General features: G+C 52.9%; 7 protein-coding genes across 7 annotated transcripts; 6 read left to right on the top strand and 1 right to left on the bottom strand.

The window, feature by feature from the left end:
• Positions 1-1,737: 1,737 nt before the first annotated feature.
• On the top strand, positions 1,738-3,532 carry BJY04DRAFT_42213 (sugar porter family MFS transporter). The gene is made up of 2 exons (XM_073720351.1): positions 1,738-2,683; positions 2,730-3,532. The coding sequence occupies exons 1-2, from the start codon at positions 1,864-1,866 to the stop codon at positions 3,437-3,439; spliced, it is 1,530 nt and encodes a 509-aa protein (XP_073576621.1). The 5' UTR covers positions 1,738-1,863; the 3' UTR covers positions 3,440-3,532.
• Positions 3,533-3,730: 198 nt separating this feature from the next.
• BJY04DRAFT_176595 (putative ab-hydrolase associated lipase) lies at positions 3,731-6,272 on the top strand. Its single transcript, XM_073709499.1, has one exon. The coding sequence runs from the start codon at positions 3,952-3,954 to the stop codon at positions 5,878-5,880; it is 1,929 nt and encodes a 642-aa protein (XP_073576622.1). The 5' UTR covers positions 3,731-3,951; the 3' UTR covers positions 5,881-6,272.
• A 597-nt stretch (positions 6,273-6,869) lies between these two features.
• On the top strand, positions 6,870-8,822 carry BJY04DRAFT_42227 (putative secretory lipase). Its single transcript, XM_073720352.1, has one exon. The coding sequence runs from the start codon at positions 7,161-7,163 to the stop codon at positions 8,511-8,513; it is 1,353 nt and encodes a 450-aa protein (XP_073576623.1). The 5' UTR covers positions 6,870-7,160; the 3' UTR covers positions 8,514-8,822.
• Positions 8,823-10,342, top strand: BJY04DRAFT_42228 (uncharacterized protein). Its single transcript, XM_073720353.1, has one exon. The coding sequence runs from the start codon at positions 9,131-9,133 to the stop codon at positions 10,262-10,264; it is 1,134 nt and encodes a 377-aa protein (XP_073576624.1). The 5' UTR covers positions 8,823-9,130; the 3' UTR covers positions 10,265-10,342.
• Positions 10,343-10,628: 286 nt separating this feature from the next.
• On the top strand, positions 10,629-14,491 carry tcsB (putative sensor histidine kinase/response regulator TcsB/Sln1). The gene is made up of 7 exons (XM_073720354.1): positions 10,629-10,794; positions 10,852-10,886; positions 10,938-11,501; positions 11,545-13,704; positions 13,757-13,880; positions 13,944-14,083; positions 14,164-14,491. The coding sequence occupies exons 1-7, from the start codon at positions 10,690-10,692 to the stop codon at positions 14,243-14,245; spliced, it is 3,210 nt and encodes a 1,069-aa protein (XP_073576625.1). The 5' UTR covers positions 10,629-10,689; the 3' UTR covers positions 14,246-14,491.
• Positions 14,492-14,541: 50 nt separating this feature from the next.
• Positions 14,542-15,649, bottom strand: BJY04DRAFT_212789 (uncharacterized protein; the record flags this gene model as incomplete). The annotated part of the gene is made up of 2 exons (XM_073714691.1): positions 14,542-14,724; positions 14,846-15,649. The coding sequence occupies 2 exons, from the start codon at positions 15,647-15,649 to the stop codon at positions 14,542-14,544; spliced, it is 987 nt and encodes a 328-aa protein (XP_073576626.1).
• A 690-nt stretch (positions 15,650-16,339) lies between these two features.
• BJY04DRAFT_176606 (mRNA splicing protein SMD2) lies at positions 16,340-17,567 on the top strand. Its single transcript, XM_073709500.1, has 8 exons — positions 16,340-16,396; positions 16,442-16,474; positions 16,533-16,554; positions 16,654-16,751; positions 16,818-16,856; positions 16,915-16,930; positions 16,992-17,065; positions 17,123-17,567. The coding sequence occupies exons 1-8, from the start codon at positions 16,377-16,379 to the stop codon at positions 17,163-17,165; spliced, it is 345 nt and encodes a 114-aa protein (XP_073576627.1). The 5' UTR covers positions 16,340-16,376; the 3' UTR covers positions 17,166-17,567.
• Positions 17,568-18,029: the final 462 nt, after the last annotated feature.

Raw genomic sequence — 18,029 nt, forward strand, 5'->3', positions numbered from 1 at the left:
AGTCAGTATTTACACCGCGGCTTTTGCAACTACGTGTGTGTGATAATGGCAGAGGATAGCCAAGATGCGCGCCCTGAAGATGTTATAAGAGGGATTAAGCCTGATGGAACCAGGCACGGACGTCAACAACCCCAAGCCCAAAAATATATTGTTTGTTCGAGCAAACATTTTTATTTTGCTCAGCTATGCCCAGCTGCATCGTAGATCAAGATTTTCGTTGTGTCGAGGAGCTCGACCTAAAACATCTACTCCCAAGGGCTTGCTGCTGTGACTTGTCCGTTGCTTCTGTCCGGAGATCGCCGCTGCTTGTCTGGATAGGCAGAACTAACGACTGCGCCTCGTAAACCTGCGAGAGTCAAAAGAAAAAGATGAGAGCGGCGCGAGAAGTGCAAGCCAGAGCTTTGAACTTTGGCCACGACCATGGTTTCGAGCCGTTGGCATGGGGAAGCTTGACCCCCAGTAATTTGTGGGACTGGGAGAGTTTTCACCACTGATTCAAGACCAAGAGTCCTTGGCCGAAGTTAGCGTGGGCTTAGCCTGGATATTGTTTGAATTTATTTGCGCAGGCCGGGGTCGGGCAGATCGCGGAGATGGAATATTCTCTTGGTAGATCACCCTCTACAGAGTATGCCTTTTCATCCAATTTACGTATTTGCATCTGTAGCGAGATATCCTCTAAATATAGTAGCACGGAACGGGGGAAATATGATCACGAGGGGAGCAGAGGTATGCTTGTCTGGCTGGACCGCAAATCGGGTGGCAATTATCGGCATCGCCAGTGTGTTGGGATGATCGAGGCCGAGTTGTTCGGCCGATCGGGCGGGTCGCCGTGCAACGATAATAATGGGCAATAATAATAATCGTACAGTAGTAAATGCCTCGTCCCCGAAGCACTTTTAGCGTACTGTAATTGGGTGACTGCCTGGTTGATGCTGATGTTGATTGTAAATGTCAAGAACCCGTGGTCCCATCGGCAGGCCGACCGCATGCGGGCATCTCTCATTCTCTCCAGCTTCCATCGTCAACACCTCAACTCCTCAACCACCTTATCTCTTTCCGACCCCGTCGAGCTCGTGTTAATCATGTTCTGTAACGCAGCTCGCTTGTGTCACCCTGAGAACGTCTGCGATCGGTTTTTTCGCCCAACTGTGTGACCTGCAGCACCAACCCCTTCTCAGGCCGGACAACTTCCGCTGCGTGGATCTCGCTCTGTATAGCCTCAACCCCGGCTGCTAACGCCCATGGGGAAGGAAATCCGCTTCTCTCATAGGGTGCTGCCGACCGAGTTGCCACATCTCGCCCGGCTCCGTGGTCGGCGTTCCAGGATAGTTTCGTACCGTGGTAACTTCCGACAACAACCCCTGGCCATGTCTGACTAGACCACGCCTCTACAAGCCAGAAGGGAAGGTCGTTTGAAAATCTCCTCCACAAATCGAACGCCTCCACGATTTCTCCTGTACGGAGTGGATTGCAGCGCGATTATTGCCCCTCGTGCGTTGACCGACAGCCTCACCGATTCCGTATGATGATTGCAGTGCAGTTGCTGCTTTCGGCGTCGAGCCTTCCCCAGCATGCCGGATTTTACGAAGATCTGGCTGTGTCCTCCGCATTTTGTCTCTCCATCGGACAGTACAAAAGCTGCCCCGCGTCCCGGGACAGAGACAGGATGATCTTTTCTTTCTTTCCCTCTCAGGCTTTACTCTTCGACTTTATTCTTCGCGACAATTGTTAGCACATCTTCAATATGGGTTTCATGCTTCGCAAGCCAGACGATGCTGCGGGCTCGGCCGTCCCTGCTATCCTGATCGGCTTGTTTGTGGCCTTTGGCGGTGTCTTGTATGGGTAGGTTTGCTCTTGCATCGTATGTTGACAAAGCTGATTGAGTGGTACAGCTATGACACTGGTACCATCAGCGGCATTCTTGCCATGAAATACTGGCGCAGACTCTTCTCTACCGGATACGTCAACCCCTCGGATGACCTTCCCGACATTACCTCCTCGCAGTCGTCGATGATTGTGTCTATACTGTCCGCTGGCACCTTCTTCGGCGCCTTGACTGCGGCCCCAGTGGCCGATTATTTCGGTCGTCGCATTGCTATGATCATCGATTCCTTCGTGTTCTGCTTCGGCGTGATCCTACAAACTGCAGCTACTTCTATTCCTCTGTTTGTTGCGGGACGTTTCTTCGCCGGGTTTGGCGTAGGTTTGCTGTCTGCGACAATTCCTCTATACCAGTCGGAAACCGCTCCGAAGTGGATTCGAGGCACGATCGTTGGCGCGTACCAATTTGCCATCACGCTGGGCCTGCTGCTTGCAGCCATTGTCAACAATGCCACCAAAGACCGCAACGATACCGGTTGCTACCGAATCCCTGTTGCTGTTCAGTTCGCCTGGGCTATTATTCTTGTCGTAGGAATGATTATTCTTCCTGAAACACCGCGATTCTTGATCAAGCAGAACAAGCATGAGGCTGCTACGAAAGCCCTCGCCCGTCTCCGACGCCTCGATGTTAACGACCCCGCGCTCGTCGAAGAGATTTCGGAAATCCAGGCAAATCACGAGTATGAGCTCAGTGTGGGCAAGGCAAGCTACCTTGAAATATTCCGAGGATCTATTGGAAAGCGTCTTGCCACAGGCTGTGCTGTGCAGGCGTTACAGCAACTCGCTGGTGTAAACTTCATCTGTATGCGCCCCCAGAAAATGTTGTGAGGTGATACTAACAGATCCAGTCTACTACGGAACGACTTTCTTCGAGCACTCTGGAATCAGCAACAGCTTTGTAGTCACCCTAATCACCAACATCGTCAATGTCGTCTCAACTCTACCCGGATTGTGGATGGTTGAGAAATGGGGTCGCCGCCCTCTCCTTCTCTTTGGGGCTGTTGGTATGTGCGTCTGCCAGTTCATTGTCGCAAGTGTCGGCATGACCGCAGAATCTGGCGTCGCAAACAAAGTCCTCATCGCGTTTGTCTGCGTCTATATATTTTTCTTCGCATCTTCCTGGGGACCAGTCGCATGGGTCGTTACCGGAGAACTCTTCCCGCTCAAGGCCCGTGCCAAATGCCTTTCCATCACGACGGCTGCAAATTGGCTCCTCAACTGGGCGATTGCCTACGCCACTCCGTACATGGTTGACTCTGGCCCTGGAAACGCCAACCTTCAGTCCAAGGTCTTTTTCATCTGGGGAGGATTCTGCTTTGTTGCCGGCATATTCGTGTGGGCCTGCATCTACGAGACGAAAGGTCTCACGCTTGAGCAAGTCGATGAGCTTTACGCCAAGGTTCCCGTTGCGTGGCGGTCCAGAGGCTTTGTTCCCTCTGTGCACTACATGGATGTACGGGATGTTGCCTCGGTCAAGCAGGGGAGCAATCTGTCGGAATTAGAGGCCGATGCTCAAGCCAAGCAAGTTCTCGAGCATGTGGAGAAGGCATCAGTCTAACGGGCGTGTCTGGGTTGATTGTTTTTGTTTCATGTGGCTTTTTGATATAGAGAGTACTGTATATGTTAGACGTGGAATGATTATATGGTCTTTTACAGCGCTTGTTATCTCCGCAGTACCTGGATGTAGAAGCCTGAGGCATTAAAGTGTCTGAGATCGATCAATCAAGGAGATCGAGAGTGACATCAAGATCCGCTTTCACGTGCGGGCCGGACAAGGGCAAGATCGGCCAAGAGGCAATTGGTGGCTTTCTCGTTCTCCCCAGACATTCGTTCTGGGTCATTTCCAACAGTCCCATCTTCTCCCCTTTTCCTCTTGTCCTTTATCCTTTTATTCCCTTCCAGCTAGACACTTCTCTACAGACCTTCTAATACTTAATTCTATTTGTACAATATTTGGCGTTAGCTGGCGCCGGCGGTTCGACTCCTGCGCCGCATGATTCTCCCTCCTGATCCACTCCGATGAAGACATGACGCATGTGTTTTCGCGTCCGATGACTATTCCTTGACACCATGTTAATAACCGCAAACGTCCCTGCTCAAGATGCAGTCACCACCACCGTCGAATCCCTCTACGGGACAGCTCAGCTCCCGCTCCGAAAGCCCGCGAGCCTGAAAGAGACCACAATGCCGTCAGATACGTTGACCGTTGAGCCATCTCTCGGGCCCTCCATCGAGCCCGCCAAACAGTCAGTGCTCAGATTGAAGCATTTTGATCGGATACCGAATGAAGGTGATGATGATGAAGTCTCATCTGTAACTGACGGTCTTCTCAGCGACAGACGGCCTTCAATATCGGCAGTGGCTTCGCAGACGACCGTCTTTACCCTACCGCAACATCCCGTGTTCCCTCCGCTACCGATATATGCGCATCCGCCGACGGCTTTCGAGACCATACGCTACTACGCACTTCGAGTCAGTTCGTTCATTTTGTCGCTATTGTTCCTACTCGTTATCGTTATTGGGGCACTTTTTCGCGGTATCTGGCTATTGTTGGTTGCCGGGAGTCATAAAATTAGAGGAACGAGCCTACAGCGACAGCGCAGATTCCATGCAGAAGAACGCGCGCGCAGACTGGAGAGAAGAACGTCTTCTCGGAGGTGGAAATTGCGACAGGAGAAACGCGAGGTTGACGAAGAAGGGCCCGATGACTGTCCTCCGCTAGAAGGAGGCAAAGATCTGGTTGTGAGCGACGTCACTTACTATGCACGAAGAATCGGCCTAGACGTGGAGACTTTCAAAGTGCAGACAGAAGACGGGTTTGTCCTCACTCTGTGGCACGTCTACAATCCTCAAGATTATACCCCTCTCCCAGCTGCGGAGCGAGAACACAGGGGAGCACATGTTTTTAATGGAGCACGCAATGGTTCGTCCGACAATACCCGTCGCAAGTATCCAGTGCTCTTAATGCATGGCCTACTACAAAACTCCGGCGCTTACTGTGCGAATGACGACGACAGTCTCGCCTTCTTTCTCTGCAAGTCAGGCTATGATGTCTGGCTGGGCAACAACCGTTGCGGCCTCGAGCCAGAACATACAACAATGCGAGACAACGACCCGCGTATGTGGAGTTGGACCATCCAACACATGGGCGCCTTTGACCTCACGGCCCTTATTTCGCGTGTGCTCTTCGAGACTGGTTACGAAAAGCTAGGGCTTGTATGCCACTCGCAAGGAACAGCACAAACCTTTGTGGCACTAGCGAAGGATCAACGTCCGGAACTAGGCCGGCGCATCTCAGTCTTCTGTGCCTTGGCGCCAGCGGTATACGCGGGCCCGCTTGTCGAGCGTGTTTACTTCAAGTTTATGCGCCTCATCTCACCCGCGGCTTTTCGGTTGGTGTTTGGGATCCACTCCTTTATTCCGTTTATGCTCACAGTCCGACGACTGCTCCACGCGCGGATATACGGGAAATTGGGGTACACCGTCTTTTCTTACCTCTTCAACTGGTCTGACAGTCGATGGGATTACGGGCTGCGAGACCGCATGTTCCAGTTTGCACCTGTCTATGTTAGTACGGAGACTATCCGCTGGTGGCTGGGAGCCGACGGTTTCTCAACACATCAATGCATCTTAGCAACGAAAGAGACTTGCCTCGCTGAGGTAGACGAGGACCGCTGCATTCAGGTCCGCAGCACCGAACATGAGACCACTCCCAGCGACACCGCCTGGTTCGGGCCAGATACACCTCCCTTGGCCCTCTGGGTCGGTGGATCTGATCAGCTGGTTGATGGCCGCAAGTTGCTAGAGCGTTTAGAGAGTGGCCGCGAGCCACATGTGCAAGTCGCACATGCGAAGGTGATAGAAGAGTACGAGCATTTGGATGTTCTCTGGGCGATGGATGCGATCGAACAGGTAGGACGGGAGGTCCGCCAAGTCTTGTGGGAGACGATGCCTGCAAATGCGCGGGCGGTTAGTGTGATGCCACGAGGGGTTGAGTAATTCTTCTGTGCGATTTAGCGTGTTTTTCTTTATTATTCTTGTATATAGTATATAGATAGATTACATCACGACGGACATGAAAAGCGAGGTGTTGGCGCGAGAACACGGCATCCGCCACACTGTTATTCTTGGCTGCTTTGGTCTTTCTTCGTGGACTCTTTCTTCTTTGAGGTTACATCAATCCACAGTGAACGGCGCTCCTGCGGGATTTTGGCCCTCTCGCTCCGAACAGTCAGAGCTGTCTTTTTCGAGGTTACCTCGAGCACCGCCGCATTGCGGAATGTTTCCCATAGAAACCACTTCCGACAACCGAATCATGTGGCAGGTAATCAATATCAACAGAGAAAAGCAAGCAGAAGCGAGCACACCCCGGATTCCGGATACACTCATCCCGCTCTCCAACAACACTAACAGCAGGATTCCCGCGCACGGCTGGGGTTGAAGACATTATAGTACCTACGTCATAGGCAGGGTAGGTACCCCTGTAAGCGCGTATATGCATCGTGGGCGGCGTCGACATGAAGAAACTAGCCTCGACGCTCGTGAAGAAGACTGGGTTCTGGGGTTCGGCTCGTGGGAAGAGGCTGCATTGCATGCAGCTGCAGCAAGGGCCACAAGCAGGATGAGGGGTGTCGCGGAACGGGAGGTGCGCTCCGTCTACAAGTGTAGTAATACCTCCGGGCAGTGGCACGCGTGACTTGGATGATTCAGTGGGAGGGATCGATATTTGGTCAGAATGGTGAGACTGCTACTGCCGACATTAATTAATTGACCAGGGTGAAATGCCTCGTTCCCTCTTGTGGCTTGAAAATTGGGCGGAGAATCTGGGGAATGAGGATCAGCCCGGCTAATGGTGAACGACCGCCGGGTCTTCTCTAGCGTGCATTGATCAAGGATTCCAGCAATCGGACAGCCTGGAGGATCCTTCACGTGGATCCCTGCTCTGCAAATTCTTGATTCTTCACCTCGGCGTTGCGAAGCTGACTCGCGATGCCTGTGTCTGTGTCTGCTTGTGTCTGTTGCCCTCGTGAGGGTGGACTCCGTATACAGGTCGATGTTGTTGGGCTGGGCATTAGTGGGCTATCCTTCGGTCGACGCGGATCATCACCACCATTGACTATGGGGGCCGGCTAAACAAAAGCAAAAATGCATTCCCCTGGACTGAGGCCTCTCCAGTGAGCGGCCTCGAGGTACAAATGCAGCATTCACGCCCTGAAAAATCTAGAAAGTCGACCTGATCTCCTGTCAATCCCAGCCCTATCCGCCTGTGCCTGTCCATCATGGCCTCTCTCCTTCTCCGGTTCCTCTTCCTCCTAGTGCCGCTCCTTACATCGGCTCTACCAGCCGCAGAGCTTGTCAAAGACGGACCCCTGCCTCCAGGACAGGATCCCTTCTACAGCCCGCCCTCTGGTTGGGAGAATACCGCCCCCGGCACCATCCTGCGACACCGGACTCCCCCCTTCCCTGTCGCGGCGTTCGGCCTAGCAAAAGTCAATCTCGATGCATCGCACCAGATCCTTTACCGCACGACCGACTCCTTCGGAGACCCTATCACCACAGTCACAACTGTCCTCATCCCCCACAACGCAGACTACACGAAGGTCCTCTCCTACCAAGTCGCCCAAGATGCCGCGGATCCAAACTGCTCGCCCTCCTTCGCCATCCAGCAATTCGCTGACGCCGGCGAGGCCCTTGCCCTCATCATGCCGCAGCTCGAATACGTCTTCATGAGCTCCGCCTTGAACAAGGGATATGTCGTAATTGTCCCCGACCATCTCGGTCCACGCTCCGCCTTCCTCGCCAACACGCTCTCCGGCCAGGCGGTCCTCGACAACGTCCGCGCAGCGCTCGCATCAACCTCCTTCACCGGCATCTCCAAGAACGCCAACGTCGCCCTCTGGGGCTACTCCGGCGGCTCTCTCGCCTCGGGCTTCGCCGCCGAACTCCAACCCACCTATGCCCCAGAACTCAACCTCGCCGGCGCCGCACTAGGCGGAACAGTTCCCAAGATCCTCCCTGTGATCGAAGCATCCAACAAAGGCCTCTTCACCGGCCTCATCCCCGCCGGCGTCCAGGGTCTCGCAAACGAATACCCCACCGCACAGCAGCTCATCCGCGAAAACATCGTCCCTGAGAAATGGGCCGAGTTCAACAAGACCCAGAATCTATGTCTTACGGGGAATATCATCGAGTACCTCGGCGACGACATCTACTCATACGTCTCCGACCGGGAGATCTTTCACGGAGAAATCGCCACGCAACTAATCAACGAGAACGCCATGGGCCAACGGACACCGGAAATCCCTATCCTTATCTACAAGGCGGTCAACGACCAGGTCTCCCCGGTTAAGGACACGGACGATCTGTACAACACGTACTGCGCGAACGGCGCGAGTGTCGAGTATGTAAGGGATTTGATTGGCGAGCATGCGCTGATGACAATTACGGGGTCGCCGGACGCGTTTATGTGGATTGTTGATCGGCTGGAGGGCGTGCCGGTGGCGAAGAGGTGTACGAGGAAGACGCAGCTGACGGGGTTGAGTGATCCGAGGGCGATTTTGGCGCTGGGGTTGGATGTTGTGAGGCTGTTGTTGGGATTCTTGTTGTTGCCTGTTGGGCCGATTGGGAGGTAAACGGGTTGACCGTTGCAGGTTGTGGTTGTGGTTGAGGACGCTGTGACTATTGTCTCGCAGTGTGTGGGAGGGAGGAATGGGAGAGATGAGGCAGGGATTGAATGGATGGGTTTGGAATGATGATTTATGATGGATATTGATCTATATATACATAGTGCATGTTTCATATGTGTATAGTCGGTAGTCTAATTATCTAATGTATAGCTTGGATATACTCCAAGTACTGTAATCGCTCCATTATTTCCAAGTGGTACCATTGCTAGGCTCCATTCTCAGTCCTTGAAGTCTATCTCTCCCTTGCTAGTCTTCTGTCTAAAGTCTATATTAATCCACGCGTGGACAAACAGTAAGATCGGGGCCAATGCTGATCTCGATCCGAAGGTTACATGTCCCGCCCCTAGTGCAAGCAGTGGAGATCTCCCTTCGAATAGATCGATATCAGCCACTTGATAACCCATGCTCCGAGATACCATCAGGGATCGACAACGACACCGTCATCTTACTACGGAGTACAGAGTACTCCGTATAAAACTTCAGGTACCCCTCCAACTCTTCCCTTTTCCTTACCTTTATCCCTCTAATAACAACAATCACCACTACATTAACTACTACAACAAATGGCAACCCTCCTCACCCTCCCCCCCGAACTCCTCCTCTCCCTCCCCCTCTACCTCAACAACATCGAAACCTTCCTCTCCCTCTCCTCTACCTGCCGAACCCTCCACACCCTCCTCGCCTCAACCCACCCAGCTACCCTCCTCCACCTCGCCGCCTCCTCAGCCCCAACCTTCTTCTCCCCACACCCCTACTACCTAACCGCCGCGACCGCCCGCTCCGTCTCAAGCTGGTCCACCCAATCAACCCCGTCCTACCCATCCACCCACCGAAAAGCCGACCTCCGAAAAGCCCTCCACGGCGGGATCTACAGACTGTACGACTTCTGCATCCAACATGGCGGAATCACCTTGCCCCAAATCCGGGAGATGTACGAGAGCAGGTTCACCATCATCAACCCGCTAAGCGACAAGATCGACAAAATGGCCGGGAAGCAGTGGATGAAGACGCCGGATTTCTGGAACGGCGGGGTTAGTGAGGCGGTGACGCTGTTTACGGAGGCGGAGAGGGCGGCGCTGCAGATTGTTATCTACGGGGAGTTGTTTGGGGGGGCGATGGATGCTTTCTTGGAGTCTCCTTGCCTGCTGTCGGAGGCGAGTACAGCGTCAGGAGACGGAGACCGGGAGGCCAAGCGGGACGAGCTGGGATTCGATATGGCTGCGCGGCTGGACTACCTAGCCTATGCGCTCCCGGACACGGAAGAGATGGGTGATCCAAAAGCGGAGAAGATTCAGTTTGTTTTCTATGATGACCAGATGGCACTGCGGCATGTTGTGCGGTGTGGGCGGTGGCGGCGGATGTGGGGAGATGCGATCCGGGAGGTGTTGGATGAGGGGTTTGAGGATGTGGATTTGCGCAGTGAGCATTGGAAGGGGAAGTTGTTGAGGGATGCGCTGATGGGTCAGGGGTTGAAGGGGTTTGAGATGGTTACGAGGAAGGAGGGGGTGGGATTGTCACGGGAGTGTGCGGAGAAGGCGAGGTGGATTTGGGAGAGGATTCAGAGGTTGGGGGAGAAGGATGAGCCTGAGGCGAGGACTGTGGGGGAGAGGGGGATTCTGAAGGTGTCGGTGGTGCCGGATTTGGGGAGGGAGTTGACGGTGGTTTATAGACAGCAGTGGTCGAGTGTGGTAGAGTAGAGTGAAGGAATCACATGATTGTGTATACTCAGATCCTGAATACTGAGTTTATTCGACCTCGTTCCATTCTTCGACCACGATTTCAACCGTTGACCTGTCAAAGTGAAAAAAAAAAAATCAGGGAATCATCCACACTTCCCGGCTAGACCGCCTGTGCCACGAATCAGCGCGCTGTTTTACTGTTATGGGCCGATCTAGATCCTGCAGATAATCAATCCATTGACCCTCGACTCGAAACTCGGCAATTTCCGTCCAACCCATCCATCTCCACTGCCACTGCCACTGCCACTGCCAGTCAGCCTGACAAGTTCCTTCAGATCAGATCTCATCTCATCTCATCTCATTTCTCCATCTCTCCTCTCCTCTCCTCTCCATCTCTCCTCCTTCCCCATCGCATCGCTTCATCCGGATCATCCTGGATATGAATGAGCGGAGCCTCTCTTCGAATGCGCGTTCCCATTGCCGTGCAGCTGGGGCTGCTGGTGCTCCTGACTGCCCTCGCTGGTCTGGCGGCGCTAGCCATTGCAACAGTAAGCATCTTCCCTCTCGCTTTTCTCCGACGGCTTCCGGCTAACGCTGCCCAACAGTGGATTAACAACTACAATTTCGTCGTCGATGTCAAGTTCGTCTCGTCCGAGTCGCTTATCTTCTATTCTAACAATGACAACCGCAGATCGCAGAGCCTCGAACTCATCGCTACAATCAAGTCTAGTCAGATTGCCGGAAACCTGGACCTCCTCGAGACAACATGCCGCACGATCATCACCCGCATCCTCATACAGAATGCGCTGCAACGATACTACGCTGGGAATATGAGCGATGCGAACTGGGTGTCCTCGACAAATGATGTTCAGTCGGCGTTAGGAACAAGAGGGTATCTCAGTCTGTATCAAGCGAGTATTTACTCCCGGGAGATCGAATCCGGAGAAGGGAGTGCTCGCCGTCTACTCAATGTGACCGCCGATGAAGTTCCAGAGATCACCCTGCCGTATCGCCATGCGAATGGGACAGCGGTGATGCTAGGTGATGATGAGTTGGGGTTTCCGCCATCATTGTATCCGAACTTGACGCAGCTGGGTGATTCGAACGAGTTGTTTGCGTTTGGGGATGTGCCGATTACGCTCGCTCAGCCGTTACTCCTTGGTCCGCTTGCGACGAATACCTCTTTCTCGCTGGTGTCTCTGACAGTCCCGATTATCAATAATACCTCTGCGGCGGACCTGCTGGGTTATATAACGTGGGTACATTCCATCTCCACTATTTCTCTGCTAATGGTGTAGTGTCCTTGCGAGCGCCTCAAACCTCCAGGAGGTACTGAGCTCCAGGCAGGGAATGGGAAATACCGGCCAGGTCCTTCTCCTCACTCCTGATCGCCCTGAAAATCGATTCCCTGTTGGCTCGCGACCGGCGACTGCAACCTCGGCACCGCAGCTGGATGGGCTGTCGGCGCAACAGGTGCGATATGTTTTTGAGCCAACCCCGTTGCCTGGACAGTCGACACGACACAGCGCTGCCATTGCCGCCGGGTCGTCCTTCCCTCTCCGCGATTATCCTATGGCGATGGAGATCCTAAGCAAACCATACGAGTCCATCAACCGGTCCATCACAAGTTTATCGACTAGGAACGAAGACGACAAGCATGTCGCCGTCGGCGTGATCCAGCAGCGAAGCGACCTGGTGGAATGGGTTCTCATCGTCGAAGAGACACACTCCGACGCGTTTGCCCCAGTTTCACGACTCAGGAAGATCATCCTTGCTTGTGTCTTTGGAACAGCGGGAGTGATAGCATTGCTCATTCCCCCGCTCGCTCACATCTCGGTGGCGCCTATCCGCCGCCTCCGCGAGGCGACTCGAAAGTCCATCAATCCGATGGGCCCGCCTCCGAGTCCGTCTTGCTCAACTGTGCTCGATCCGACCGAACTGGCTATGCAATATGAGAACGAAAAAATCGGATTCTTTTCGTGGAGCCGCCTACGCCGTAATCGAAGCGGGTCTGGCAACGCAGGACAACAGGAGTTGGCCAATCGGTTCCAGATCCCGAGTCGAGTTAAGGAGCGGAAGCATATTGTTACGGATGAGTTGACGGAGTTGACGAGCACGTTCAATGAGATGTCTGATGAGCTGGTTATTCAGTATAACCGACTAGAGGAGCGGGTTGCTGAGAGGACGCGCGAGCTGGAGAAAGCAAAGACTGCTGCGGAAACGGCGAATGAGAGTAAGACGTTGTTTATTGCGAACATCTCGCATGAGTTGAAGACGCCACTCAATGGTATTCTGGGCATGTGCGCGGTCTGCATGGGCGAGGATGACCTGCCGCGGATCAAAAAGTCGTTGCAGACGGTTTACAAATCCGGTGATTTGCTGCTGCATCTGCTAAACGATCTCCTCACATTCAGCAGAAACCAGATCGACCAGGCGATCCGGCTCGAAGAGAAAGAGTTCAAGCTCTCCGACATCCGATCACAGCTCGGCGTCATCTTCCAGAACCAAGTCCAGGAAAAACGAATCTCATTTAGCATCGAGTACCGCCAACCCGACGCCCTTCGAATCGCTGATGACCCTCAACCAACCGCAGGTTCAGTTTTAGGGCCCCCGGGAACTGGCCGGCTAAGAGACATGGTGCTCTGGGGCGACCAGCACCGCATCCTGCAAATCCTCATCAACCTCGTCAGCAACAGCCTCAAGTTCACCCCCGAAGAAGGCACCGTCGCCATCCGCATTAAGTGTCTTGGCGAGGAACACCGGCCTACATCTAGACCTCTGAGTCGCGACTCCCGTCCGCTCTCCCGCCCGCTCTCCCGCTGGCGCTCGCGCTCTTCACATGCAAGCTCTCCCCCCGCCCCCTCCTTCGACCGCCCAAGAGAAAGCATCGACGACGCACCACCACCTCCAAACATGCGCACTTTAACCCTTCAATTCGAAGTCGAGGACACCGGACCTGGTATCCCGCGGCACCTACAAGACCGCGTCTTCGAACCCTTCGTGCAGGGCGACCTCCGGCTGAACCGGAAATACGGCGGAACCGGCCTAGGATTGAGTATCTGCACGCAACTCGCCCGACTCATGCGGGGCACAATCCTCCTCGATAGCGAACAAGGAAAAGGCACACTCTTCACCGTTCGCATTCCCCTCGGATTCGTGAAAGAGGCGGCTCCGAGCACAACATCCCCTAGCCTTGCGGGCTCGCGCACATCAAGCGTGTTTTCCCTTGACGATCTTGCAACTGTTGCAAAGGCACCATCAAACCAGAGTGTTGCATCGCTGCACGAGTCGACGAAGAGTGTCGCTCAGTCTGAGAAACAGGATACCCAGCCGCGACTTGTCGGATTGAGTCAGCCTTTCTTTGCGCCGCCGGTGCATCCAAGCCAGGAGGGGGAGAGTAGGAAGATTAGGGCGTTGGTGGCGGAAGATAACGTGGTTAACCAGGAGGTTGTTTTGCGGTGTGTACACTTCAGTTAGGAGTTGTTTATTGAGCGTGCTAACGGATTTTAGAATGCTCGCCCTAGAAGAAATCTACGACGTCACTGTCGTAAAGGACGGGCAGGAAGCGTACGACACGGTAAAAGCAAACATGCAGGAGGGGAAGGTGTTTGATTTGATTTTCATGGATATTCAGGTCCGTCCCGCACCCTCCCTGTCTTCTAATGAGCCATCACTAATGAAATGTTTGTGCGAGTAGATGCCCAACCTCGACGGCATCCAGAGCACCCGCCTCATCCGGCAGATGGGCTACTCGGCGCCGATTGTCGCCCTGAGTGCGTTCTCGGAGGATAGCAATGTTACAGACTGTATCAATTCCGGGATGGATATGTTTATTAGGTAGGTCTCATCTTTCTCTACATACTGACTTCCGGGGTGGACAGTGTGATGGAAGAATGAGATACTAATGACTACAATAGCAAACCCATCCGCCGCCCGGTGCTAAAGCAGGTGTTGAGGAAGTACACGACTATTCCTGAGGAGCCGGAGAAGCATACGTGACTCTGATTTTTTTTTTCTTTTTTCGAAAAGGTGAAAAGGTGGAGTTGTATAGTATATATTTAACTACTTTGTTGTATACCCATTTTTTGATATAAATATATATATAGTTCCAGGTCATTCAGCAAATATACGGGTTGGATACTTGATTTGACTTTCCATCGACACGAACAATCTTGTACTTGTTTCTCGCGCATGTAGCAATAGCTAACGGGACTCATCGCGTCGGACAGAAGAGAAAGACGACAAAGAGAAGAAAGGTGCAAGACAGACGGAAGAGCAAATGAGAAAAAGAAGAATCAAGGCGTATAAGGCGGCGGCAAATCCAAATCCTCTTTATCCTCTTCCTCACGCTCACTCCCATCACTCTCACTATCATAATCAGACCCCTCGCTCTCCGAAGCAAGTTCCTCCATCCACCCCTGGGGACCCTCTACGCTTTCCTTCTCCTTCCTGAATCGAGATAGGAAGGTTGGTTGTTTCTGTACACCGATATCAGCATTCAATCCCCTTAAGCAAAATATCAAGAAAGAACAAGTACAACAAGACGAGTAAGGGTCTTGAGATAGGTAGAAACATAAACATAAATATGAGATAACATACCTCTCCACAAGTCTCCCCCGCAGACGCCATTGAAGTCGACGTCGAGGCGGCTGCCTCACGGGCACCTGCATCCCCCTCAAGATACCTCACAAGCCTCCCATTCTTCCACACCCCATTCCTCAACACCATCCCCTTGAACTCCGAATTTATGATTATGCTGTCCTGCACATCACAATCCACAAGCTTAGCCTTCTTAACCCTGCTCTTGGAAACTTTACTCTTGGAGACCTGGCTGCGGTAGACTGCGCTCGAGGACACGACCGAGTCCGTGATAACAGAGCGGGAAAGGGCCGTGCGGTCTGTGAGCGTGGCGTTTGAGATCTTGGAGCGCCGGAGTGGGGAGGTGTTGTGGAGGATTGAGGAGGTTATGATTAGGCGTCTGCTTGGGGGGAGGGTTGAGAGGGTGGAGGTTGTTATTGTGCTGCGGGAGAGGGAGATGGGGGGTGTTAGGGTTGTGGTTTTGAGGGTTGTGCGGGTGAGGGAGAGGGTTCCTTTTGGTTTGTTCTTGTTTTTCTTGTGAGGGGGTGGTGGTGGTGGGGAGTTGAGGTTGGTATGTTCATGTTCAAGTGTAGGTGTAGGCACGTCTACCGGTAGAGAAAGAGGGAGAGGGAGAGGGAGAGGGGGGTTCGAGGGGGAGATTGTGACGGAGTGCAGGGTACATCTCCGGATGGAATCATCGTGGGAGAGGTTCTGCAGTGTGGAGTTTGTAATCTCGGATCTGCTGAGGAAGGGGGAGGAGTTGGGGAAGGTGGAGGATGTGATGGTGTTTCTGTGTTTGGGTTTGGTTTTTGGTTCGCGAGGCATGTTGGATTTCGCTTTGGTTTGTTATCTTGGTATAGAAAACGGGCTGATTAGAGGAGGAGGAGAAAAGCTTGATTGAATGATCTGGGCGAGGTGGGAGCTGTGAGGTACTAGTAGGGCGGGTGGAGGGGGCTGTGTATCTATACGAAGTATCTCTATAGCACCGAGGGAATGTTGCTGCCTATGGTTGATTAATCTACGGGAGAGGGTGTGAGTTGTTCTAGAGATGAGGATTGGCTAGACAAGAAGGTTCATAGTAGCTGAGGGGTTTGTCTAATGTGGTCATTGATTGCGAAGGAATAACTCTTATGGAGGCTCTGTTTGGACCAGGGTGGATTGCAAGGATATACTTCTGCGTGTGGCGCTTGGCCTTGTGAGAATCATCCACTCGCGGGTGCTATGGAGAGGCTCAATATTGATTTCCAGCAGTAGAGTGAGATAATCAGAGAGTTTAATCACAGCTCGTCAAATAATGTCCTCGAAATAATGGCCTTTCCAGGAGTATCTCCGTCTGTCGAACAATCGCTGGCGTTTCTTTTCGGTGCCTGACGAGGGCATCACGTGAAGTAACAGCCTGAGGCAGAAAGAGTACTGTAGTGTAGTTTTTCCGACCCGCTCCTACAGCTCACGTGACCACAAATCTGGAGCTGATAGGACTATCAGCTTCCCATCACATTTCAAGTTCAAGTCCAAGTCGCGACCGACAATTCCACCCCCTCCAATCCTCACAATGGCCGACTCAAACATTCAGTGCGCTCACTCTCTCTCGCTCACCAACTCCGCTAATTATTCTAGGACCCTCCTCCAAAAGCCTCGCCACGAGTGCACGTAAGTCTCCTCCGCTCCGCCCTGCGTGACAAGCTCAAGCTAACATTCTGCGACCTAGGGAATACGAAATCGCGCAGATCGTACGTCTCTTACCTGCCTTCCTCTACCCGAACCGCTCCCCAACATATACAGGAATACGTGAAAGATGGAAGTAGTGAGCGACGGCTAACGGACAGCAGGAGGAATATGAACTCAGCAACGGCCCGCTGTCGCTGCTGCAGACTGCTGTGCGCAGCAACACGCAGGTTTTGATCAGTTTGCGGTCGAATCGGAAATTGTGCGTGATCTCACCCTAGGATTGGTTTTCTTGGTTAGGTGGATAGGTTGTGCTAATTGCGAGTAGGCTCGCCCGTGTGAAGGCTTTTGATCGTCACAGTAACATGTATGTCCTCCCTTTGACTTGTAATCTGTTGCGGAGGAAAGCTGATCGATTGTTTTAGGGTCCTCGAGAATGTCGTACGTTTACAACCGCTCACTCCCACTCCCACTGCCTGGTACACGACTAACTAGCCAACAGAAAGAGATGTGGACGGAACCGCAGAAGGGCGGCAAGGGCCGACCGGTGAACAAGGATCGGTTTATTAGCAAGATGTATGACCAGCTACCCTTCCTCTTTACGGAAACGCCCGTGCTAATGGATGCTCCTAGGTTCCTCCGCGGCGACAGCGTCATCCTCGTCCTGCTCAGTTAGATACTTAATGACATGACCATATCCCTTGACTTCGGCAGACGTGCAGTACAGTGTGGATTAGTGGATTATTGGCATTCCGGCTCGGAGTTCGGTTCTGTTCTGTTCGGCTTGGATAATCGATTGAAAATAACAGGGGAAATGCCCGGTGTGGATAAAAGCAACATTTGTGGGAAAGCACTGCCGGAGCGCTCAAGACACTCGTCAAGGGGCCGTGGTGGAATGGCTTGATACTGCAGCGCCCAACCGACTATCTGGTGCAATTGACACGACCTAGACCCTACTGACTGCCGGGTTGAACGAGCCGTGGACTTTCCCGGAGCGAGCTGGCACAATAAGGCAGCATCGTGCCATGTATAACTAGACAGCCACTCGCTAGTAATTCGAATTGTGAAACCATTCCAACTCATTGCTGTGTAAGCTAGGTAAAGACCTCCCGGTTGTTGCGTCAGACGATAAGAGTGTTCGGAAAGATTGGCTCTACATATGACCTCCACTAAGCCGCACGCAGTGAATGCATGAGGCTACTATCGGCTACCCAGTCCATGGAATATTGATCATTCGTTGCGCCGGCACGCCGTGGTTTGCTCAGGGTTGAGTACAAAACGGGTGGCATACTTAATCGTAGCACCCAGATAAGGAACGCCCTTTCCGCAAGTAAACACCGCAAAGGTGAGCCTCAGAAAGACTATTGAGGCATAGCTGATACTGACGTGGATAGATATCAGGGAACACAAGAACAAGAGATCGTTAACAGAGCTTCCCTCGTTATATTGGTGAGCCCTTGAATCATAAGTCTACGTCTTGTAGACTCTTTTTTTAAGTACATCTTTCTCGAAATATGTTTTGAAGCACTGAGTACAGTTG

The sequence above is a fragment of the Aspergillus karnatakaensis genome, assembly GCF_047715665.1.
Source record: "Aspergillus karnatakaensis strain CBS 102800 unplaced genomic scaffold BJY04scaffold_2, whole genome shotgun sequence".
Classification (NCBI taxonomy): Eukaryota; Fungi; Ascomycota; class Eurotiomycetes; order Eurotiales; family Aspergillaceae; genus Aspergillus; species Aspergillus karnatakaensis.